The following is a 26,207-nucleotide window of genomic DNA, read 5'->3' on the forward strand; positions in this document are numbered from 1 at the left end:
AGAAGTTGGGACGATGCGATACCTCCATGACGAATCATTACGCAAGGGTATGCCACATAAGGGATGGGAATGTGACCGTGCCGTCCTGGTCATGAGGAGCATGTTCCTATCGCCCTGTCGGATGTCTTCCATGACCCTTATCCGCCCTCGAATTCGTCGCAGAAGCCACGAGCAGCACACCGTGACGGACTGAAGAAACACAAGAACAAAAGAGGTTTTCCATGTAGCCTGCGGAGGCTGCTTCAAAGTCGACTCCGCTGTCGCGTCGTCCGTCGAGCTTCGCGCCTCGAGCAAGATTGCCTCTGCTCTCTCAGTCTATCTTATCCCTTATCGAATCATCCCGGGGAACAGATGGGGAGAAATGTGGAGGGGAATCCTTCTCCGCTTTCCTCCTCACGGGAAAGTTTCAATTGCATTCCCTCCACGGCCTTGGAACATGGGAACGGACGGAGATTGAATGAATCTTTCATGTCGGGTCTGCTTCAACTATCAGAGCTCGAGTTTCTACAGAAAAATGTGTTCTGACCGAAACACGGGACGAAGATCCGTGCTCTGACGGGTCAGAGGGGGAGGAAGAGGGAAGGTCCGTACGACAATCCAGAAGAATGGATTCACCTTTTTGGGATCTCGATCACGATCGAGGGCGCGCTATCCATGTATGTGGAAGCGCGATGTTCTCTGCAAGAGAGCTGAGCTCTACCGATTTGATTCGGTGTTGAATTCAAAGGATTCTCGTTTCGTCCTCTTTCGTTTATTTCCGTGCCGGGCTCCGTGGTCGTGATCCGCTCCTATTTCGTCTTCTCGATAGCGTCACGCTCACAATCCGGAGCCATCTGTTCTTCATGACAGAACTCAGTGACAAATGGTGAAACGAGGCCAAGGACTTCAAAGAAAGGAAAAATCCGCCCCCCTCCGAGATCCCGCTCTCTCTCGATCCGCGCGAGCAGGAAGCGAAGCGGAGCACAGTGCGTGTGATTGCAGACGGCCCTGACTCCTCCTGGAAAACGCATACGGGGAAAACAGTCATACATACTTACTACATAATATTGAGGAAGGATTCCATCGGTCCGCAAAGTATCTCTACAGATCCCGATATTGCGACGGTGAATGATTCGATGGTTCTCCCGAGATTCGCGCGAAAGAACCGTTACCGTTATTGCCTCCCAGCACACAGGACTCGTCCGATCCCCCACTATCAGATCAAGCGAGCCTGACTGGTGCCGGTAGTCATCAACGAGACGCGAATGAAAGCCAACGGCGACCGCAGGTTTTTTTTTCTTGCGAGCTGTACTCAATGAGCCGCACAGCTGTGTCAGAGGTGGAGTGCTATTTAATCGAGAAAACCGTCAGCTGGTGGGACAATAGAAGTGTTGCTCGATGCTCTCTCTCCGGTGTGCTTGCCACCTGTAGCTGGCTTGGCAAGCTTCCAACAACGTCAGCCGGAACCGTGAGCGTATCAAAGCAAACAAGTTGTCTGATATTGCGGCCAGACCCGGAGCCCGAGGTCTGAGCTCATTAAGCTCAAGGACAGACGGGGAGTTTTTTAACTCAGGAATTCTCAAGGTGCCGCTCCTCCATCGGCAATCGACTTTGTAAAACTAATGGATTTCCTGAATGAATCAAAGAAGATCAGATTCAGGACCTAGCCGGGAGATCTGATATGTCCGAGGGCGGGAGACTCTGTCAGGAGAGCACGTCGCTCGATTGTGATGCCGAGAGGTGATTTCGGTTGTACCGTAGCGGGGTCCGATAGCGACCGAGGAGCCGAAGAAAGAACGGAAGACCGGCAAAACAGAGAGACAGGGCAGAACGAAGGTAAAAAATTGCTTGTCTCGGCGCCTGCTGCTGGGACCATTAATTTAGCAAGTGGTCATTAATTGACGCACAGACACTATTACGTCGGCAGATTCCCCTTTGTAGTTCTTCGTACTTCTTAACCTCGGCTCGTTCCCCCTGCGTTGGTTAACTTGTGGCGGGCCTGCAGACCGTCTTGCTACTTGCTGTTGGCGAGCGCAGCGTCGATGGCCTCGTTCATATTCTCCTTTCGCGACTTGGAGCATGATCGCGCAGTCGCAGAGCCGAGAGATAGGCATACGGTGGGCACCACATACCCAATATTCGTCGATATCTGCACCCACCTCCTTGGGCATCCGAAGCGAAAATGAGCCTCAGGGGACGAAATCGGCGAACTTCTCCATTAAATTCCAGGGAGGATTTTTGACTTGCAGCACGGAAGAACGGAACCGTTGATTTCGATGTCCCGTATCCGGTGATACTTCGGGTCTCCGCGACAATTCTCTGGTCAACCGAGCAGCTAGGCCAGCAGATGAGGTCCGACATTGGAAAATATGCTAGGTGCGGGAAGGATGTATCGTTTCTGGATCGGAGCGACGGGAAGGTAGGCCCATGGGGCGACGGAAGGGGTTGCACGCGACAGGAGAAACCGCTGCGGCTTCCAGCGAGGGGGCCCGAGAGCGTCGCAACGACGTCGGAATGCTGAAGGAAGACACATGGTGAATGGAAGATTTCATTCAGGAACTCCATCAGCCCAGAAGGGAAGAAGACGGCACAGAAAATATCAAGGGAATGTTCACCACAAATGAGGGAAGTGACGACGACAGAATGCTTGTCAACAGCCTCGGAGATAGAGTGTCGTTGTTTCCGAAAGCCCTAGACATGACGGCTCGTGTTGTGCCGCCGCCGCCATCGAAGCGTTCCGACGGCCGAGAGTTTGGGAATCCAACCACCTTACCCGCCGGCCTTTTGCTTGTGCGGTCTCTCGCCTGTTTACCCATTTGCCCGAAAAAGAGACGGAGGGCCGTCCGAGCGGCTGTTCGAACGACTGACCTAGCGGAGAACATTCAGAGGGGGCACAGTCATGAGCGAAGAGAGAACAAACCGGGGCTTGCGACATCACTGCAAACAACTGCGTGCTCCGAACGAGACGAACTTTGTTCAACGAGTTGCGGAACTGAGGAACGCCGAACGAGATGCCGCCTTGCTTGTCGGTCCCCGGCCGCCAACAGTGACCATGTCCTCTATTAGTGCGTTGTCTCTTCTCTCTTGCTACTGCTGCTGCTGTTGTTCTTGTTGTCGTTGCTGTCGTTGTTGTTGTGCGAGTTCCGCGCCGGACGCGTCGAACACTTCCGCCATCCGATCGTCGCATCACAATTGAGGTCGGCCCGTCGAGCCCGTAAAGCCGGAATTTCAGCGTTTCCGCGGTCGTTTGCGTAGCTCTGTTTGCGGAGTCGGGGTGGAAACGAAACAAAGGTGTAATCAGGCGACTCCAAAGGGCGGGCGTCGACGGTGTCGCGTGGTTTCCTTGCCTCGCTGCTTCTCCAACGATGCGTTCCTGCGCGAGCAATCGGGAATCTTGGGGAATCGTTCGAAACTCCGTCGAGGAACCCTTGACGTGATTTTCCCTCCATCGTGGATGAAATGATCCCACATGCGGAGGGGCGAGGATGAGGATTCCCGAACGATCTCTAACGAGACGGGGAAAAACTGCTAGACGGATATTTATTTTTCTTGTCGATGAGCGGAGACCCGGCGGGTCCGAACAAATCTGGCTACGAGGATGTAGAGATCGGGAGAAGAGCGACAACACACGACGAAAACGATGATGAGGACGACCACCAGCAAAAAGCGCTTTCTAAAAGAGGGCCGAGGCGAATAGCTTCCCAGGCGGCGGCGGCTGTTTCAGCTCCGAAAGCAGTGAGAAACAGGAAAGTTGGAGAAAGATGACTTATTTCTCCCAAAAGAAGCGGCCGACCAAAGGGTCCGGGCGGCGGGCGGACACGGGCCCGCCGACCAGCCCGGCTAGCAGTACAGTAGGAAGAGGAGAGAAGGAGTAAAGCAAAAGATGTGCTTCGAGATAAGCAACGCAGCTGCTCCGGATCCGTTGTCCTCGTCGTCTTCGCCGTTGTTCCTTCCCGGTTAATAACAGAGGATGGGCCACAGTATTTCCGTCCCTGTGGTGTGTGAGCGGGCGGGCGGTTGGTTAGGCGGCGGGCGGGCGAGCGAACGAGTTGGGTACTCCGAAGGGATGAACCGGGGAACGGCCATAACACCGCCGCCCCGCTCCACTTTCTCATCCGTTTTTCCCTCGTCCTTCCTTATCCACCCGATCTTCGCCGGCCGCTCTGTTTCGCAGAAAAAAAACGGGAGCACTGGACACAGCATTAAAGGGCAGGAGCGCGGTGAAAGAAGCACCGGAAGATGGAATCCAAGATTATTTGCCATTCCTCTTCCTGAGAGAGTCTCCGGTCGGAGCTCGGAGCCACCATCGGAACTTCCCGTAAAATCTCGATCGTGAGCGATTTTAATCCGCGTGATACCGAATGGGTTCATATGTGTATGCAGATGTAGATATGGGCATTCGATCACGGCGAGCGGCAGCTATTATCTGGCGGCCGTGAATAAAATTGGTTTCGAATCGGATGACAGAATCTTTTCATGCAGTCGGCAACGATCCACCCGGGGCCAACTCCTCGAAGTTCGGATCATGTCCTTGGTATCTGTGGATGGTCTCGAGGCACGTCCGTACGTGAAAGGAGCGACTGCCCCGGCCGAAATCCGCGGACTCGGTCGCCTCAGGAGCCATTCACGGAAGACGAGCGTCACGGAGTGGGCGTGGACCACATTTCAACACTGGTTTCGTAACTTCGGTGCTCGAGAAGGTCATCCCAAGCATCGTGTCCTGTGATATTGACGTGGACATTGAGGAACTTTCGGACATCCTCGTCGGTCGCCGAGAGATTTCGGACTTTCCTTCCCTTTACCTCTCTCAGACTCTCCCACTCTGAGAAGGATCGCGACAAGAAATATGTATTGCCTTCAACAAATCGCGCGATAGGAATATCCCGCGGCTGCGGCTCGATCTGACCGGATCGAGCAACTCGTTAGCTGTCCGAGGATTTCGTTGGCGTTGCGCATCCAAATCTCCCATCTCGGTCTGTCGCTTTCTCGCCCCTCTTCGGAACAGAAGCAGAAAACTACCGGGTAAAAATACACAATGATTTTCGCGTTTCTCGCTGACGTGTCGTTATGCTGGATTCGTTCAAGCGTGTCACTCCACTCCCTCCCGACCGGTCGCTGGGCGGTGCGGATTCGAGTCCGGCGAAAGCTCGACGGGCTCGTAATCTGATTTCAAGTAGTAGGTTGTGAGGCCTCGTCTACAATACGCAACGCGCTCCGGAGCGTGTCTCGAACTCCTTGTTCATGGGAGTCGTCGAAATCTCTCGTGACGCAGGAACGATACGGGACGTCGTTTATTGTGTACAGAGAGTGAAAAGCAGTCAGCATCCGTGATCCGGAGTGGAATTCATCTGAGCGGCTTGCCGAGAGCAAATTCTGTCCTGAATATCAGACGGTCGATATTACATAGTATATTCAGATTGGGCGAAATCATTCCCCTTCTCTTGCGCAATCGGCCCCCGAGCGGCCAGACAGATGTCACAGAGATCGTCGGGATCTCGCGCGGGGCTCGATCCTAATGTCGTGCCCATGGAGATTTCGCCGCTGCTTATCTTCCCGGAGACAACGCTCTCGTCGTCGTCTGTTGTCGGTGGCGTCGTTATTTCTGACTCTTCTCTCGCTTCATCTATCTATCTTTTCCCTGCTCGCTTGCTCGCTGGCTATCTCTCAATTTACCTCATTCTCTCGGTTGCTAGAGAACATAATAATTTAAGATGTGACACAGCGCCGAGCTAGGCAAGGCTCTCTTCTCCCAAGGCCCTTGTTACCGTGTTTTTCAAGTCTCCGCCGTTCGTTCCTCGCCGTCGTCCCCCGTCTTCTCCCGGTCGTCGTTCGAGCGATGAATCTTGGTTATTTTCCAATATCAAATGATCAGCTTTTTCCCTGGTCTAGCGCCTCCCGATTGCGCTCCGAGCTTCCTCCGACGGAGGAAGACGTAGAGGTTTGCCGGAAGACGTCGGACTCGACCGAGTAAGCCGTCTACGATTCAAATAACGGAAAACCAGGGGAGCAAGTGTCTCTAAAGAGCGATTCCCGTCCGTCGATGGCCCTCCTCTCGAACAGTATTTCGATTCCGCGGAATCCGCATGCTCTTTGTTCCAAAAAGAGCCATCGGGAGTTCCGATGGTGACAAAAGCGCGCGGCCACGCTTCGAAACCTAATTCCCGTGCTGCAGCGAGCCACCGAGTTTCCGAAGCGGAGCAAGAGCTCGAAACGAGGAATGGCGTGAGACAGCAGCGACGTCGCCTCAGCTTGATGTATGGTTGGTCCTCGCCGAGCGGCGAGCGGCCGACCAGCCAGCCAACCGATGAGGTGGCTGTGCGAGACAGCTTGGCTTCCCTAGGGACGCGGTTCACCGAGGACTTCATCAGAGAGCAGGTCGGGAACTATTCACTTCAGCAGAATATGACTCCGGCCGGGTCCGATTCCATGGCCATAGAACAGCTCCTGCGAAGCTTTGACCTTGTTGTGTCGCCACGGACCGGCAGACAAATCACAGTATTCATATTGATCGCAGAGATACTCCAGTACGGAACTCCATGCGATTGCTCTGTGGGTGGTGAAGGCTGCGGTTCTGGAGAATATTCCGTCTCCGAGATCCTATTCGACAGCTCCACCCTAAGTCGGCTCAAAACATACGGGAACCAGGGGAATCGTTCTAGCTTACGGCTTGTAGAAGGCGGCTGACGTCCCGGTACAGACAACGTCGATGTCGCTTCTCAAATGCCCCTCGAAATACCGCGTAGGACCTACAGGACCGAACAAACAGAGGAACAAGCCTTCCCGTTGAAATCTTGGAGGAGGAAGTTTCTCATTAGCCTGGGGTCCATGAGGAAGAAAAGATTTCTCATACGCGGGACCGGGTATTTGTACTGCACAGTCATCCGACATCCGACATCACTTGGCCATTTTTCAAGCAACTTAATTTCGCTCGAAGCCGCTCCACTATCCATCGTTCGCAATCCTGATGGAGGGCAGGCGAATTTCAAGAAACCTCCAAGAAGGTCGCATACAGTTCGGACTTCTAGACACGATTCCTCTGGAGTTTTTCATCGATATTCGGGAAAGTCGACTCGTCAGCTCTATGTTTCAGTCAGTATGGGCTCTATGAGAAATCCCTCCGGTCACTTCTGGCGGAAAATCCTCTCGTCTGCGACGCAAATTGCGGGAGCTGTGGTCGATGCGGGAGATCTCGTCGCGTCAGCGAAACTCGATGGAGATGTTTGCTCCTCGAATCCTCTCTCGCTTGGTGACTGGCGATTTTTTATATGGATCGTTCCCGCAAAGAAACTCCAGAATTACCGGAACTCCACCATCCTCCTGCGCCCGCCAGTTATGCGAAGCCGGCGTGGTCGACAGTCGTAGTTATACGGAGAACGAGTCAATGACTATGTGTATCCTCCGGACGGGGACGTTGCCCTGACGATCGGATCGAGACAGCAACACGTACACAGGACTTAAGACAGTCCCCGTCTCTCCCCGTTGCGGTTTTCGAACGAAGAGAAAAAAAGTTCAGAAATGTTTCCACTGATTGACTGCCTGATTGCCCGTCAGCCCGTCGAGAATTTTCCTCTTTCAAAGTCGAACAAAGGGCTCGTCAAAGATTTTTCCCGCAATTCGACTCCTCCCATCACCCAATATTGTCTCTCACGTTTTCCTCCTTCAACGTCGACGACGTAATGTACAGCTTCCTCAGACTGGAAATATCTCGAGGCGAAAAGACCGCTTCCCCTCGCCGCTCCAGCCCCTTTCGGTCCTTCGCCTGACAGTTTTGCGGGGCTCCAGCAGAAGTCGGTGTCGGCGCCCTCGCCAGAATGATGCATAGGTATGATGTAGTGCCAAAAACTTTCACGCTAATGGCCGTTATATCTTCCCACTCACAAGTTCATTTCTCCGCCACGCTAGCGAGGCAAGACAATAGGCTTGCCTGCTGCTCCACCGTGTTGTGACAGTGAGCATACGTCTGCGATCAGTCAACGCTCTGACGGGCCCTTTAGCCGGTACGGATGGCTGTAGAAGATAGGGAATGCGCGCCATCGCACTGCGTAACGGCCGTTGTGCTTCGGCGTCGTTGCAGCATCGCTCAACCAGCAAGTCGTCCAACTCTTGAGCGTTAACGTCATCCCACAGGCCTGGTCGACTGCTTGTCCGGCGGCCTGGCCAGCTAGCTACCATGCGGCACCCATAACAATAATGACGATAAGCTTCGCACTGGTTCCGAGTGCGCGAGCGCTTCAACTCCGTATCCAACCATTCAAAGCAAAAGCTTACGCATAAACGGCTGGGCATTCGAGCAGACACGGTAGACAAGGGCGAGCACACCCTCAAAAGCCTCTGGAAGAAGAAGCGTCATTCTTCTGAACGCAGGGGCTTCACCAGGTGATTAGTGTGGCAGTGCGCGCGCAGTGTAGCATCTCCGGGCAATCCACGGGCCATGTGTAAATTTCCACCCCCGCCCCCCCTCATGGCGATCGTCCGCGACCGGGCACCCGAGCGATGGAAAGACATATTAAAAAGGACGACCGTAGGGGGAAATTCATCCCACCCGCCGAAGCTTATTGTGAAAATAATCTGATGGTCTTTCCCGGGACGTTGTCCAGCTCGTCCAGCTCAGACGGAAACTGTGTGCGTACAATCTTCCAACGAAGAAAAGTGCCTCTCTCACTCTGTTCCCCTGTCTTCTCTCGCGTCGATCCTTCTCACCGTGTTCCAGAACCTGGATTATTCAACCGGGAAAAGATTCTCGCCCGTCTGACTGGGGCTCTTTTTTTTTTCGGCGAACATTTCGGCGTCAACCGCATCGCCGTCCAATCTGATATAACTCGCTGCCTAGAACACGACCCACGAGCCCTCCGGCTCACCACGACCACCCGACACCGATGGACCTCTGGTACTTTATCGTTGAACAGTATTTTCGTGAGAGTGTATCGGATCGTCACCCTCGCGAGACTTTGGCTTATTCGAAATCCGGAGGCAAGAGTACGATTACGAATTTCACCCCGTTGAATAAATATTGTCCGAATGTTCTTTCGAAAGAAAAAAGATTCGATACGTTCCGAAGTCGAAGGCAGGCAGCTAGCTAGCCTGAGATTTCTATGAGATGGGGGGGAGTTTCGCTCCGGACACCCTCTTGGCTCCGATTCTATCGTGCTTATCATCTATCATCAATCGCGCACGGAATGGCAACGCTTTTCATCATTCATGATCCACTTAGGAGCGATCTGACTGACAAGGGGAGTGCCGAACATGTAACACGCCGATCGGGCTGAAACTTTGGTCATAGAATCCCCACCCCGAGAGAAGTTCAACCCTAGGATATTATCTGCGTATGGCCACTTTAAGGGTGTTTAAAAATTTTTCGAAAATCCGCCCTTAAGCATTGACTCTATGGGAATAATGGAAAATACTATGAACAATGGACGAATATTGGATCTGCCCGAGATATCCGAAGACATAATATGTTTTTGGATCGCCGGATTCAAATTTGCCGCATCTTCATGAGGGGTATCGACTCCCAATTCCTTCGGAACAGCCAAATAATTAGAGCCAAATTTCTACATAAAGGAATGGAGCAATTTATTCTGACGAATTCAGTGTACGTGGTAGTCCACGAAGAAGCACTTCACACATAGATTCTGCTTGCAATGTATGCATATTATGAACGGAATTCCGCGACATGAATCACACACACATCCGGAACAAACTTCAGTGACCGAGAACAACATCTCGGCGATACTCAGGAAGGGTATCTCCGGCACATCGAAGCCGGACTTGTACCAGCCGTACAACCACATACTTCGGAAATCAGGGTGCTGAAAATGATTCTAGATGAGTGATTGGAGTCGAAGGACATCATCGCGGCGGTCGATGCGGCATCCGATCAAGCCACATGCTCGAGTCATTCGCTTCGCGAAATTCTTCTACATTTGGAAGCAGTAAACGTCCAGCGGCTGAATCAGCGGTGTTGACCCCGGCGGTAGTGTCTTAAGGCAGATTTCTTCGTCGTCCAGTTGGAACAAGCTCTGATCTCGCTGTCCGCCCCAGGAATCGAGATAAAGCACACATCGATCCACTTGGGTGCGATCCAGAACTTCCTTTAGAATTTCCTGACACCAGATCTTCATCAGTCCCTTGTTCAACTTCCCAACTTCCCAAACTTGGTGCAAGTTACAAACAGATTTTTGTATTCCGTTCATAAAATGCATACATTGCAAGCAGAATCTATGTATGAAGTTCTTTTTCGTAGACTACCACGTATGCTGAATTCGTCAGAATAAATTGCTCCATTCCGTTCATGTAGAAACTTGGCTCTAATTATTTGGCTGTTTCGAAGGAATTGGGAGTCGATACCACTCATGAAGATGCGCCAAATTTGAATCCGGCGATCCAAAAACATATTATGTCTTCGGATATCTCGGGCAGATCCAATATTCGTCCATTGTTCATAGTGTTTTCCATTATTCCCATAGAGTCAATGCTTAAGGGCGGATTTTCGAAAAAATTTTAAACACCCTTAAAGTGGCCATACGCAGATAATATCCTAGGGTTGAACTTCTCTCGGGGTGGGGATTCTATGACCAAAGTTTCAGCCCGATCGGCGTGTTACATGTTCGGCACTCCCCTTGTGAGTTTTCGCCAATGGATCGCGTCCTTTACCCTGCGGCCACATGCGCGGAGTCCCCTGCTTTAATAATCTCAGGCCGTTGGCTTTGTTGAGCGGCGCGGCGGTGGTCGTTGCGGGACATGGGCGGATACGGTCGGCTCGGGCATGAGGTGGCCTCAGCAGAAAAGGCCAAACAAAGAGCAGTGCACAGAAGGAACGGAGTAAGCCGGCCAGTCGGCCTGCTATCGACGACATATTGCGCCGAGGGATATCAGCCACCGGCTCCTCTACGCTCCTCTGTCCAGTCAACTGGGCCTCGTCCATCGTCTCGTAGTGGCCAAGATAAGCAGCTTAGGCAGGGACGACGAATATCTAATATGGCCTGCTCGCTCTGCCGGCTTGGATTACAGGCGTCGACCGCGAGAGCATGGACACCCTTCTCCCCGTCGCGCCCCCTATCGTCTTCCCCATTTTTCTCTTCCGTGACGACGACGACGACCACGGCCGCCGCCCCCCCTGCCAGCACAATCGGTAACAACGCCGCCGTCATGACAACTAGGACCGCCACACGAAGGACCCCGCAGATACGTGAATGGGTCGGGCCAGACCCGTGAGGGGACGCTCCCCTGGAAACCACGACTCAGGATTTGCGAATATTCTTTCTCTGACGCTGCAGCTTTTTTCTCGCCCGCGCGGATCCGGGAAATTTCGTTCCCTGCATGACGGTTCCGGTGGAGCAGAACTGGGACGGGCGTCTTCCGCGCTAGGAACGGGCTGCTCGGAATAACAAGAGGGATCTTCTGCTGTTTGAAGTCGATTCGGTGACCTCTGATCGGCGCGGATGCGGGGTTAAGAAGGAACGAAGCTTCACTCGTGACGGGATACCGGACGGCGCGCCGGTGGTATTGTTCTTGGCATGAGGTTAGGAGCCGGCTTGCTTACTTCCGCGGACTAAGGCTCAAAGTATGAGGAGCTCCGGCGCTGCGGCACAACGACCGGAAGGAAAAAATCCGTTCGAGTGTGGAAAGCCTGCGCAGCGTAGACTCACATGGGGAGGAAAAGGCGGGGGGAGAGAGAGAGAAAAACAAGAAAAGTACTCTTTGACGCTCCTGTTTTTTTTGAATGCAGTCGCTGTTCGACGTCATTCCCGGTAGCAGCCGCAATGGAAGCGCATAGCGGGATCAGAGAAACTAGGAGAACGAAACAAAAAGAAACACAGACTTCCGACCTCCGGCTCGCTATGTGAGTATGAAGCCGCCCGGTTTGACTCGCCGCATGCGTGTGAAAAAAAAGTGGAGCGAGGGAACGAACGCGGACGTCGAACAACAAGGAAAGAAGAGCATTTGAGCAGCTTGGAAGCGTTGCGAGTCAACCAAATCGCTCTTTCTATATACTACATGCTACAAGGGGCAGAACGCAGCTGTTTCTCCTCCCAACTCGATCCGCTTGGATCCTTCTCTCGGAACTCCTGTGAACGTCGCGTTGTTGCTTTTTACAGCATTGTTTCGACTCGCGCGAGGTGTCACAAACACTGAACTTCTCGGGGAAAATCTTTCGAGAGTGATATCCGGGGGGTCCAGTCGCATTTGTTCGCGCATCTCGCAATTCTTCTGACTGAATAAGATATCTTTGTTTCCGGGAGAACTGCACCAGCGAGCCAAGATCAATGTCCCTGTCATCGGGAAGGAGGGGCTCCGGGTCGGGCCCAGCGGTCTTGAATGCAGGTCGAGCATCATCCGAGAGCCCTTAAAACTCTGTTGCAGTGCGGATTTCCCAGAGGATCCCTTTGTCTCGCCGGATCTTGGGATTGGAACGCTTCCCGGCATGATAAGGACTTCGCTTCCACAAATCTGAAGCTCCTTTCATGAGATAAGAATGGAATGACTCTTCTCGATGACAGAGGATCCTTTCAAAGGAATCACTCTCGCACTGTGGAAGAATTAGTCTGCCTCGATCGAATTGATAGAGGAAATCAGAGATTGGGCGAATCGCCCCCCTCCCTCTCCAGCGAGAATGAAAACATCAGTTCTTTGGTACACGGTCAAGAACATCGTTCATAACCAGCTTCCTGAGAACTTCGATTTATTCGGCTCGCGGGAACTCCGAGCGAGAATTCGAGACAGACTCTTCGCCCCTCCTCCTGAATTCCACAATCGCCTTCTCTTTGTTGATGCGCCGTGAATCCCTGAGGCTAGAAGAAAGACCCGCGCACTAAAATGGAGATCACGTCCTGAATGGAATGATGTGTATTCGCTCAAAGAAAATTCCCATCCGCACCTGACTTCCCGCCGCACGCCCGATCCGGGACACACGCTTCATGACGTTCGAACGCAGAATTTCGATCGTGTTCTGTTTAGTCACTTCCTAATTATGAGAATGATTCATCAGCCAGCCGGACTCGCTGCCGGGAGCGAACGGGGAGAAGTGCGGCACGAGGCGCGAAAGAGCTTCGAGAACGTCAGGGAAAAAAATGAGCTCTGGCTCCCAAATCCCAGGACGCGTTTTTTAAACACGACCGCTGGAGCCTACAAATCATTTCCCTCCGAAAGTGAGGGAACGAATCAATGAACGTTATTCAAAATCTCCGAAGGTTTCCAATGGCGCGGCGGCAGTCCGTCGTCGTCGTCCGGGAGAGGTTCCCGACATAGAGTTGATTTTGCCGAAAGGCACGCCTTCGTCGACCGAATCAAGCGACTATCTTCGATGGCATCTTTTTCCCGGACGCGACCGGGAGTTCGCTTCTCGTGTTCAGCGGTCCTAGAACGGCCGAGAAGACGAGCCGCAGTGCGCTCCTAGAAAATCCGCGCACGTATCGAGGTGACAGGCTTCGCGCAGGAACAACAGTTTGCAAGTTTGCCTCAAAGCTGGGAAATCTGCCGTGCGAGAGAAAGCCTCGACGGAGAACACTGACTGAGTGAGGCAGTGCCTTCAGCCGAGCCGTCAGTTTCGGAGCGAGTTCTATTTCGCCTTCATCTTGTCTCTCTCCTGTCGCTTCAGATCGAACGAGGTTCGCGATATGCTCCCGACACAAGACACCGTCAGCGGTGAACACATCGACGAAATAACCTCGACGACCTTGGCGGGAAAAACTCATAACGGAGAATAATTCCTGGACCATCGCTCAGATGCATATTCTTCCGGGCGAATTTTGAATGAGCGGAGATTAAGACCATCATCGCGTGGCAGTTTTTTTTCCACCGAGGCGGTCTTGTTCTTTGTCCTCGTGTCGTCGGATCGGACGGGCGCCCGCGCCGCGAACACTGAGAAACCTTAATGCAATTTTATCATCCGTCCGTTCGGTTGTCCTCTCCCTCTCTCCGCCGCGCTATTTTCTGACTCTTTCTTTCTCCGATCTCGTTGGAGCAGGTTTTCGGGCAGACGTATTTTTTGTGCTCCTTGGCAATCTTCTTCTCAGTCCGAAGACTAGCGCGAGTGTCAAGACTACAAATTGATGAGTAATTTTTTTCCGAAACGACCCATAGAGCCTCGCTTATCGCGAGAGCCGTCCGAGCACGCCTCCGATTTGATCTCCAGCACGGTGTCCCTTAACCCGCTTGCTCGAGTAGCTGACCAAGTAGCTAACTGGTTGACCGACCGAACGGCAAGCCAAGCAAGCAACCGCGCGACCGACCGACCGGCTTTACGTTCGACCGGCCAAGCGAACGAACGAGCGACTGGCTAGCCGGTCTCGCTGCAGGGGATCGGGCGTCGCTGTCTTGTGTCTTAGCTCCGAGTGGTTGAATGGATGGAGAATGCTCAGTGAACGGTGAAATTGGTCCGGCTTCACGGATGCTTCGTATCTCTGCGTTTACAAAAGCGACATTTCCACGGACGGCGGCCAGCGTGCCGAGCGGGTCATCTGTCGAGGGCCTTTCGAAGCGATCCGACCGCGAATCCAAATTGGCTCAACGTTTCAGGAATAGAATTAGAGTGGGGAACGGCAGCGGAGGGAGATCCCGGGGATTCCAGAAGGAAAACGTCTGTCACTGTCCATCTTTCCGACCGAGTGCGAGAACCAAGTCGCTCACGAACGCAGCGTCATGTTGCAGCCGGCCGAACCTGCAAAAAGTCCCGCGCCGCGAGCAATGCCGACTCAGGTCTCAGCGACCTCGCTCAGGGTATGCAAGTGGTATGAGAGATGCCTGGGGGTCGAGTATTCCCGTGCCGCGCACAGAGAGGGATCGGCGAACACCCGGTCGACCTCGGGAGTTTTTCTCTGTGGGAGCCTCCGCTCTCTTGTTCGCGCATTCGTCGCTCCGCGAGCTGGTTTGCTTGCACGCTCGTCCATCCGGAGAAAGGGGGAAGAACAGGAGAACATTCCCGCAGAGGAGACATCTTGACAAGTAGGACTTAAGGCCGGCCGCCCATTTTACCAGAGTGTTTGTTCTTATGGAGGGGATCTTCAGAACCCGTGAGCGCTCTCCCTCACGCGAGAGACGTCTAGTGTCGAATCGCTCGATGGGCTCCGATCCTCCGGAGGCATCCAACCTCAGCACGTTACCGATCGGATAGCTCGATATTTCTGATCGATGCGTAGTTTTTCATTTTGTTCGGCGGTTCCGCTCCGCAGTGGCATTCTCGCTTATTGTTTTCGCTCATCTTTGTGCTCTGTCCGCTCGGGCTTTTTGGCTGATAGCCGTGTTGTCCATGGTGTCACCTTTCACAATAAACCCGAGGAGCCCCGAGGGTCGAGACGGCGATGCGATGTCGCCGCTGGCGCATGGATCCTTCGCAAATGAATCGGGTCTTCCCACCGCTTTTATTAATTCAGTGGCTTCCGCGCGAAGATTTCTTCGCTCGGTCAATGAATTTATCTAAATGTGTCGGAAAAGTACCGTGTCGAAGAACTATGCATTTTTCCTCTTCCGTTTACCGGGAATGGGTTTGATGGGGCAATCGAGGCGTCTCTCCGAGCTCCGATCTGCAGGTCTGCGGATAGCAACGCCCGATCAATAACCTAATAGGCCTGAATGCGGTTGTATCCGTTGTCTTTCGTTTTCAGCTGGTTAGAGGCTCCACGCTGCTCGTATAGCAGAATTGAACTCGCAGACGTGAGGAGCTTCCTGCTCTTCCTAAAGTTTTTACAAATTACCCGCTGTCTCTGATCCGCAATCCATTTGGCTATGAGTCCTCCGGGTCCTCGATTCCACGCGTTCTTGGCTGAATAAATATACCGCCTGACTAAATGAACTAAAAATGATGTAGTGAGGGAACGTTCTCTCCAGAGAGGAGGATCCGCTAGACTTGAGAGGCCAGCAGACACGTCAGACGCCCAAGTCGATATTTGGATCCTTCTCCCCGGGACGACGTGCGATGAATCGAGAAACCGATCGATCGAGTTCGCGATCCATGGAGCTATCAATTAACGAATCAATAAACTAATCCCCGGGAGTTACTGCCCGCAGCATCCCTCGACTTGAATCCCGCTGGGCAAGTTCCGATTTTTTTCCGACAGATCTTCAAATAATATTCCTGTCTTGCATCGACGGAGCGATCACCGAATCACCAATTCAACTGAACATTCGGTGTTCTATATTATCTAAGGGATGCCACAGCGAGCCGGATCATGTCTCCGGTCGAGCACGGAAATCCGGGGCTCGACAGTGACGAATCGGAAATCTGTTTGGGGCTAAAGATCCATTTACTCTGCGAAGCCTGGCGTTGGAAAACTCAGCGCTTTGCTCAAGAGAGGAACAAATTTCAATCTCGAACATATAATCATAATTGAGCGATCGACGACTTCAAACAGTTCTCCAGGGAGGAAGGTCGACCTCCGATGGCAAGAGAACATCCCAGATCCTGCGCAGAATGAATTCCATGAGCCGGATGCGGAACTGCTTGATACTCCGCCCGAGAGTCCGTACTCAACCGACAGCCGGAACTTATTGTTAGTTCCAAAGCTCATGGAGGGCCGTCCGTCTTAGCCGATGGCGACGGGCGACAATCTCTGGAAAACACATATCAATTTACAGCATGGCCATCGAACTTGCCTCGAGGGACACAATCTGTTGATTGGTGGGCTCGCCCCATGCTGACTCTCGAGCCGTCATGGGGACGTTCTAGACAGTAAGCGGGCTATCTATTTGCACAACAATGGACAGCCGGTCAGCTGTGATAATTGCTTCCCAGAACGCTTTGAAATCAGCTCGTCACAGCGCGTCAAAGAAGGAGACTGCCCTCAAGCTCGAGCGGACGTCTCCCTTTTCCCGCGATACACTCGCACAGACTCGGAGGGCATGACTTCATGAGAGTTCTCGTTTATTCTTTTGAGCCCTTCGGACTTCTTCTGGCGGAGCTCCTTTTGCAGCCTCTAGAATTGAGCGGTCGTCACAACTGCGTGCGATATTTCCAGATTTCTGACGATACATTGATTATCAGATGTGGTTTCCTAGATTTTGGAAATTGTAGGGCGAAATTCACAATCCTCGCCGCATGAGGCCGTGGAATTTCTGAGGAACGGCGGTCTATCGTGTTTTTTTTTCCCGAGAGATTCGGTATCACGCGAGCCTCCTCGGGTATCTGGTAATTTGATAGGTCCACCTTGAGAATATTTGAAGTTCAGCTGTTCCGCATCGGGAGCTGCCAGCGTAAACTCCAGCGAAGCGCCCAGATTTTCAATTTTTCAGGGCCTCTTCCAAAGCCGATATCGACGGAAATCCAGAGTTTTCGACGGGAACGACTTATGTATGTCGACAGCGACTCGTTCCTTGTATTACGCTCGATGATGCGTTTGTGTATTCGAGCTGGGTGGGATGCGTGCGTCGATTCTTATTTCGGTTGGAGTCTGGTGCCAGTCAGTCGGTCAGTCAGTCTCGAGTCAGCCCCAAGTCAGGCACACATTCTAGAATGTTGATGCTACATCGCTTCCTCGTTAGCAGCGACTGATTCGGGTGCTACCGTCTCGGTGCACCGGGGAGGTTGAAACGGAACCTTTTTGGAATAGCGGACATTTTTGTCTCGTGACCAAGCTCACAAACTTATTTCCTGTCCGCTCTCCCTGCCTGTTCCGCTCGTTCTCGCCGCCTCATAGCCTTTCATCTGGTCGACGGCGCCAACCGCGGGTGTGGGAATTCCAGAGACTGTCTACTGGGCTCACTTACAAAAGTATTCATTCGCGATGATCGTGGACACTCAAAACAGGATGGTTTATGCATCAAAATGATCATTTTCCGCCGGGCTCGTCCTTTTATGAATAAGAATAATGTATGAATAATTTATATAGGCAATCTTGATTGCCGGAAACTCCGAACGGGAGCCCTCCGGGAATCGAGGGATCACGGTGACGGAAAGGATGACTTTTGTGCCCCAGCGGGCGACGTTGCCCAGATGGAACAGGTAGCGCAGAAGCCGGTGGGATAAATGAATCCGGGGGCTGAAGCCTAACGCGATAAGAGAAGAGGGAGTGCGAGAGAGCCGTTGACGTTGAAGTATCAGGGAGACATGGCGGGGAAAAAACATTATCTCACTGGGATAGATTATTTTTATGTCGCCCTACGAGCTCCCCTCCGTGGTCCTCTTGGAGAGGACGATATGCAGCGCCATCGCTTATGTATTGTATCTTATCAACATATCACGACCGTATATCTCCAAGCGCGTATATGATCTCGCTTACAAGAGAAGACGACGTCAACCCGAGCAGCTGTTCAATAGATCGAGCGAGAATCGCTCTAAATCGAGTCCATCTCTTCTTTGGAGCCGCGAGGTGGCCTCAGAGGCGTTCAGGCTCCCCCAAAAGCCCGAGCGGGAGCGGAGTAGCGGAGTGCCCGAAATCGAGTCTCGGACTCTGAGGAGCAACGATCAGAATCACCGTTGCGAAACCTCATCGGCGGAATCTCGCGCGGTATTGCGACGGAGACGGGAAAAAATCACTCCTTGTGTCAGCGTCGTGAAACGCTCACTGTGATTTTCACCGAACAACAAACAATTGCGCGGCAACCTTCGCCGCCGTCGGCGTCAGCTCGTCGAGGACGAGAACAGAGTCGCTAACCGATGTCTTCAAAACAAGGGAGACGCCCGCGCCTTGCTACAAATGCACTTTTCGAACTGATACATCTCTACCAAATAAAATCTCGCCGCGTTCGATGACCGAGAGAGAGCTCGCCAACTTCCGATGGCCGTTGCTGTCGTGTCTGACATATCGCCGGGAAATAATGGAGCAGGATTGGATCTCCGTGGTTGTGATGCTCGGAGTCGCGTGGGCTCCAATATTTGCGGAGAATGCCCCCGGAAACAATTGCTTCTCAAGAGCAAAAGTGATTCAGATGAATAAACAATCGAATAAAACCGGGTTTGCGGAGTCAGCCCGATGGCAAATACCTCAAGCGTCGACCTCGACGTATGTGAAGCATCTCGACCCTCTCCGGGGTCCTGAGCTCGCGAGCTCGAAGAGTCGATATATTTTTGTCGAGTCTCAATGCGAGTCGGAGAAAATGTCACCAGAGTTGACAGTCGTGATTGCCTCTCATCGGGATCTGTGGTTGGAGATTCGAGATTCAGAATCGCAATTGTCTGAGGAGGGGTACAGGGGGCGAACGTCGTTGTGAGTCGAGACGAAATATCGGCAGGGAACCCGCTCTTCAGAAAATAAATATTCCAAGCCTGACTTCAGGCTGCTTCCGCGTAACAACCAGCACGGAGAAGCAAATGTAGCAGAACGGAATGATCGGCGCTTGTTTCGGAATCACTCGCTGCTGGAAACTCAATACGCTACTCGTGCCGCTCGGATCTTGTCTCAGATCCCTCTTTCGATCCGACGTCGGCTTGGGTTTCGCAAGCGTTCCGAGGATCGTTTCGCACGTCGTTCACCGAGCTCATCAGGAAGTCGGCCGTAATCTACAGACACGAATGTTGTACATAGTTTTCGATTGCAAGCCCGACTTTTTTTCCGCGAAACGCGGCTTCCGGCCCGAAAACTGTGACCAATCGAATTTGCTAGACGTCGAGGGGGAAGCGAAACGATTCCCTCGCCGAACCGGGTCGATTCAATTATTTATTTATCGATTCGATTGGCGAATGTCTCCGAAAATAATTAGAGCTCCAATGTCAATTCGGAAAAGAAACGAATGGAACAAGCCCGAATCGGGTCGATAGACGAGTGGGCGTTCATTCATCTATTTCAGCGACGAGCAAGAGAGACGAGGCGCCGCAGATCCGGAGCCCGGACCCGCGGGTGGATAACAAGACCTGCTAAGTTCTCTTGCTCTAGACTTGATCTACTTTTGAGCCGTTTTTAACCTTGCTCGCGAGATAATCGTTGGGCTGCGTTCCTTTCGGTAGCCTCGGCTCGTGGGCTGTCCTTTCCCGAGTGGATCTTTCATTGAGATCTCCTGCAATCGAGTCCCTCCAATAACCTCCACCATCACCGGCAGGAGCATCCCACCGAGGCAGGACAGGTTATTTTCCACCACCATGAAAGTAATATTTCCCTCTCTCTCTGACCTCAGAGCAGAATGGAGGTCAATGAAACGTCGGGATGCGACACCATGCACGGGATCATCGGGCGGTCTGCGTATGTAGACAAGGGAGGGGGATGCGGGAATGAAATAAATTCCAGATCACTATGGATAAATCCTTCTTTAATAAATTCGAGTGGACAGTATGTCGGTGAGGTTCCTGCAGTCCAGTGCAGCTTCCCTTGACTCGTTTGCGTCAAGTGGGGAGATTTATAAGTTCTTCATATAAAATCCAAACCACAACAATGGGGACAGGCAGCGAACAGTCTTTCTCGGCGGTATTGTGCTGCCCGTTTGCCTCGCTTGCCTTTCGTTGTGCCGGCCGAGCTTTACTGCTCCGTGAGAAGAGTGAACACAGACCACGCTTCCGCTGGTGAATCCGAGACGGTGTTAGATGGAAAGAGTTTTGTCCACCCGCTCGAGAAGACGGCGGGAAGACTTCCCAGAGACGCTTCGGAGGCGAAGAAGGTAGTCAGGATTTCATAAGACGCATAAATGGAGGGGACTGCTCCTACACTCCTAAATGAGTGATTCGGCGGGAAGGAAAGAATTCATGAGGGAACTAATAGCGATGGCGAAGAGCTTCCGAAGCCCGACACGTTGCTTGTGGGGCCATTCTCACTAAATGATTTGTTTTTCCCTCGCAGAGCAATTCATCTCGGGACTGGACTGGTTTGAAGTTGTGCATCCGAGCAGAGTCACCACAGAAGGCGAATTCGTCTCTCATGAAGTGAAGCACAGCTCAAAGGACCAACAAGGAACGGATCATGTTTCTCCGCCTTTCCGCAGACGGATCACCCGCCGAAGTGCCTCAGCGTTCGAACAAGATGTCGAACAGCTACATTATCAGCTGCCAATCGAAGGTTCCCATTATCACATCACGCTGCAACCGAATCGAGAATTCATCTCCGACGGCCTGGTCGTCGAGCGTCATCGGGAAGGCGGTGTCAAACATGTCCGAGTTGGCACCGGGAAAGCCACCCGATGCCATTTCAGAGGAACTTTACGAAGAGTCAACGATAGCTATCCAATTGCCCAGGCCACTATCTCTACCTGCAACGGTCTCGTAAGTTCGATTCACTTGCTGTTAACCTAAGCGAGAGGGGAAGGGGAGGCTTACCGATTTTGGGACAGTCACTCGCGAGAACAGACACGAGTATTCCATAGCGTCCCATACCTCGCCTGGGGGTGGTTGGCATCCTACCTAGAATCAGCTAGGCAGCAGACGTCCCATGAGTGGTATTTTCAGAACAGGTAGCTCACCACGGGAATAGCCCGCAGTGTCTCATTTGTGGTACTAACCACCCTCCTTAGGATATTCAGGGGATTCGTACGGTCAGACGTCGGACAGCGAGCTTATTGGCAGAGAGGGGCGTAACATTCGTCATTGCTTTGTGCTGCCCTTCATAGATATCAATGTGCAGCCGACAGCCGTCTGGATTGAGTAAGCGACTTGGAGTCGTATCCCGCAATTAGGGAGGGCTCCCAGATGGATTCCCGGTCTCCCTTCCTCCTTGAGTACCACTGCTTCTCACACCGCTTCGTTTCGCTTTCGAATCCCGTCATACTCATTTCGAGTAGCCCATCCTTCCAATCATTCCTCCCATCTTGCTATCTGCGTGCACCTCTCCCCAGCTACGTTTCCCCGTCATGCTCTGAACAGCTCCTGTTCTACTTCCGTTCCGCTTCTAATATAACTCGGGCTCTTCCGTCCTCGGTTCCCGTTCCCAGAAGGAAAGGCTGCTTTTGAGCAAAAATATTCAAAATCATCCTCGGAGCCAACTCTGCTTTCGAATGCACGGCGCGTTCAGGGTTTTCCTCCCTTCGGAGGATTCGCTTGCTCCCATCTTGTCCTCTCTAAAACCGCTTCCTTCTGAATACATATGTACATATGATGTCCCGGACAGATTCGCTCAGCATTGACGAACATTCGTCCAGTTCCTTAGTCAGCCGGCACTCAGTCTATTCACAGAGTCGAGCCCGGATGGAAAGTAAGTCCGGACCGAGGATCGATGCGAGGGAATTTTCCGAGGGGCTTCCTGGGCCAGCAGCTCTGCGCTTTCCTCGTGCGGAATTCCGGCTTATTGACCGGGAAACTCCGTGCGGAATGCTACCCCGGTCGGAGGGACCGCGAGGATTCGTGTATGCGAGGGAATTCGTGCTCAGGTTTCAAGGTAGAAGATTCGATCCACCGTCCGCGGGTAAGCATCCATTGAATCGCCATCTTGATCAGCCGGGTCAAACTTCAAGCGGTTTCGTCATGCTGGCTGTCAACGCTGGCATCGCGATGTGGACGAAACTCCATCATCCTGGTCGGCATTTGTGCGGAACGCTATTGTTGTGCAGACTCTCCGTTTGTTCGACCGCTCGTTTGTTCGTTCGTTCGGCGGCCCGCCCGCTGGCCGGCTCGTTCATTCGTCCGTCCGTTCGTTCGAAGTCCCGGCGGACGAGTAAGACTTGGTCGAGAAGGCTGCCAGCGGAGTTTGTGTCGCCATCTGAATAAGCTTATCCTGAGGGAATGAAATCTCTTTTCCTCTAATATCGTCCATTGTATCCCTCCGCGTTGACAAGTAAAGTCCCGAGAGAACTGACTGACTAGCCCGCCGCCGGTTGCTCGGTACTGACGCTCGAACGCCGGCCGTACCATCGCCTCCCGATCGCCCTCAATCCACTGGTTCAGGCGGCTGTCGGGCAGACGACGAACGAGGGTGGCCATTCAATTAGTTGGAGGCGCGACGACGTCCTCTCGAGTCAATAACATTCAATGGAGAATTCCGTAGCGGCGCTCACCGAAGAATGTTTACGAGCTCTGCGGTCTGCTTTGGGGCAGAGTGCTTGGCTCCTGTCGCCAGCTTGATCTTCACGTTGTCGCCCCGAAGGTCTCACGGCTGCAGAACTCAGTACGAGCGAAACGAGCACTTCCTCACCTGTCCGCGGAGGATAGACAAAATTATCTCCACTGATTCCTGCTAAACCAGCAGGGGCTGGAGTCGATCGTAGAACGCTCTGCTCGTCTCCACTCCGGGAGACGGGGATTTTCATCTTAAAATCCGAGAATTCGACCGTAAGATACCTGATAGCGATTCCCCGTCGACTGGAGGCGATCCTAGAAACTCCTCCCTCTCCCCTATTTTCCGTTCCTTCTCCCATCTTTCCTCGGGCAACGTCGAGGCTAACGCTAGCGAGCACGGTCACACGAGAGAATTTCCCAAGGAATATCACCGGATTGCGTCAGAAACGCATGAAACCTCGCTCAAAAGTTCGGGGAGTAGCAGCTTCCCCAACTCGCGCCATCTTTGATTTCCTTCAGTCTTCATCCTCCCTTCGTCCTGCTTCTGCTTCCCCCCGCCCCGCTAATCCCCCCCTTTCTCTCCCCTCCCCCCTCCCTTCTGAATACCTCCACCGGCTCTGACGGGGCATCTCGCGATCTTCAAAGAGAATTGCCTTTTCTCCGGCCATCGGAGGAAACGCTGTAATCTATGCTCTGATTACGCACCGGAAAGTGATCGTCAAGTCGTCGATTGCTCAACGAACCGCTCTCCGGGAGTGACAGGTACCACGATCGCATTAACGAGTTCAAGGAGTTTAAAACTCGAGGAGGAGAATTTTCCCATCCTCCTAAATTGATGGTCAGGAACGAGAACCTCGTCAAGTCACCAGGTCGCCTCAGTAATTTTCTAGGCGAGCTACGTCCTATATGATCGCTTACGAGACCTCCTCGGGTGGGGTTCGGAAGCTTGGAGGTTCTCGAGGCCCGGTCGGGAAGACAGGCACCGCCCGGCTGGCTCCCGGAGGACAAAGACCAACAACAATTAGGAGACATTCTTCTGTACCGCTCCACCCCCGCGCAGTGCTCTCATCATTGTCGCGGCTATTGTAGTCGTAACTCCCGGCCGCATTCATTTGTCGCTCTCCATCACCGGTCTACAACTCGCGACTCTGAGCACCGCTGACCCGATCCGAAGTCACATCGAGCATCGCCCATGCATCGGGTCTCTCCCAATCGAGACGTTAAGAACCTGCTCGACACAAACCCAATCTGTCAAGTGTACGATCGAACAGTGAACCGGCAATTCAACCGAAGAACGTCGAGCTGACTGAAAGCTGTTTCAAGTCATGCACGGCACAGAATCTCAGCTTACCACACAACTGTCCTAATGAGCCGTGAAACCTACGTCGGCGCTACTTAAGGCGCCAGACAGTCTCTACTCTACCTGAGTAGAGACCGGAGCGGTGGAGCGGAGAGAGGACAGGTGAAGCGTCCGTCACCGTTCCTAATGGAATTCCACTCGCAGACAAGCCTGTTCATAATCCGCCCAAGTCGCTGTATTCCCCTCAAGCACAGCAATCAAGAGAATCGACGCGGGCTCGGGAATAACAGCGGCTCGAGTCCCGCTCTTTGTGACCTGAGCTACTGTCTCCGCACGCAGCCGTGTGGAGCCTAGCAGTAAAGTTCCGTAACCCTGGGATCAGATGCTGTCGGGTGGCGTGAATGGCGGCCGGTGATTAATCATGTCGATGTGACCTTTTTTCAGACGGGCTTAATTCAAATGGAGAACACAGACTACCTCATAGAGCCATTGAAAGGCTATACTAACTCGAGCGAGCCCCACCCTCATCTCATCTATCGCAGAGCAATCAAATCATCGGAGGGACCAGCAGCGCGCACGTCTCTTGTACATGACAACTTTCATAAAGGTTTGTACACAGGCCTTCTTTTTTGCTCACATTCCGCTAACGCCTGTAACAAGTTGTGGGCCGACCAGGGCGAGCTCGCGGCACCTACTCTCGCGTTTTCTCTAACCTTGCCTCGGGTTCTCGTGCAACCCCTAATTTTCCCTCAAATCTCCATCTCGTCGTGAGAGTTAGCCCGTAAGGTCATCTGCTAATGGATGTGGTAATGATTTACGAACTCGCTAGCGACAACGATAGAGCGCGTTTCAGCTTATTGCTAGATGATTGGGTAATTGATGGGTCGACTGGCGGACATTGGGAGAGGGAGCTCCCAATCGTCAACCATACGTGACTTTCAATTAGCATATCGGTCCTTATTAATAATTTACCAAGAACAAGCCGACTCGAATCATGAGGCTTAATTGTGGTCAAACGTATCTACGCGAACGAAACCACGATAATGATTTTCGCCACCCGAACCGCTCGGAACGGCACGAACGGAGGTGGGGAGCGTTAGCGAGAAACTCTCGGTGCCGGAGGAAGATTCGGGATCCACGCACTTACATCCGCGATCGGTACTGGTTCTGATGGTGGAGGAAACACGGAGACAAGCAAGTACGAACATCGATCTCTGGATATCGGAACTAAGAACGGGAGTTGGCGGGGATCCGTCGGAAGAAGATGGTGACTCGTCACGGACTTCGGCATCAGATGATAGGACCCTCCTCGTGGCCGGTTTTAGGAGCATGCGAGGACTCGTATGACTGAGGCCAAGATATTCACCCGCAGCTCGGTGACCTTTGAATCTGGATTGGACCTCCGCTTTTTCCCGGCCCTTTCGGAGCCGATGGATTTCCGAGCGGACAAGAAGCGACGTACGTAACGAATGGAGAAGACGCTTGTTGTTCCGCTCCGTTGAGAACGAGTCCGCAATCTATTCCCCAGCTCCCAGCCCGACGTCACACAGCTCCGCGTTCACGCCGCTACGTTCCCGATTCGGAACGGCTTTTAGCGACGTTCAGGGCTGCCTTGGCTCGGAGACGGTTTCAGCAACTCTGACGTCTTCACGGGCAGCCGTCGCCGCTCGTGAGCTCTTTCTTTCTTTCAAAAGCGTTTCGTCACCCGCCTCTGCCGTCCAATGTCCCTTTGTCGGTCTTGTCTCTTATGACAGCGCTCTGTGTATTCCCCGTCTCCTCTGGCGATTGCGGATCGGGCGTCTCGAGGCCTCGAAGTTTCAAAATAATTATCGAGAATGCCTCTGCCGCCGCCTCTGCCTGAACCAAACCGTATGTTCGCCCCTCGGCCTGGACCGCGCGCGAAAAAATGTCGCCGGAAACAAAACGGAAACTTACGCGAGTAGGATGTCCCGTTCCCGTTCACGCTTCCGGTCCCTTGTCGTGGGATGGAGGCACGAATATTCTCGAGAGATCCTCCATAAACTGTTCATCCCCGATTGCCTTCAATCGATTCTGCCCTCAGTCAGTTCCATTCTTCGTTCGATA

At 52.8% G+C, this 26,207-nt stretch overlaps 1 protein-coding gene across 1 annotated transcript in view; it reads left to right on the forward strand.

Annotated features, from left to right (window-relative positions):
- LOC100899494 (A disintegrin and metalloproteinase with thrombospondin motifs 7) overlaps positions 1-26,207 on the forward strand; it is a 71,164-nt gene that overhangs the window by 15,429 nt on the left and 29,528 nt on the right. The window contains exons 2-3 of the mRNA XM_029110746.1: positions 20,679-21,097; positions 24,567-24,729. Of these exons, the coding sequence (XP_028966579.1) occupies positions 24,582-24,729 (148 nt within the window). The 5' untranslated portion in view covers positions 20,679-21,097; positions 24,567-24,581. The remainder of the gene's footprint in view (positions 1-20,678; positions 21,098-24,566; positions 24,730-26,207) is intronic.

Source organism: Galendromus occidentalis, unplaced genomic scaffold (assembly GCF_000255335.2).
Source record: "Galendromus occidentalis unplaced genomic scaffold, Mocc_1.1 scf7180000077086, whole genome shotgun sequence".
NCBI lineage: Eukaryota > Metazoa > Arthropoda > Arachnida > Mesostigmata > Phytoseiidae > Galendromus > Galendromus occidentalis.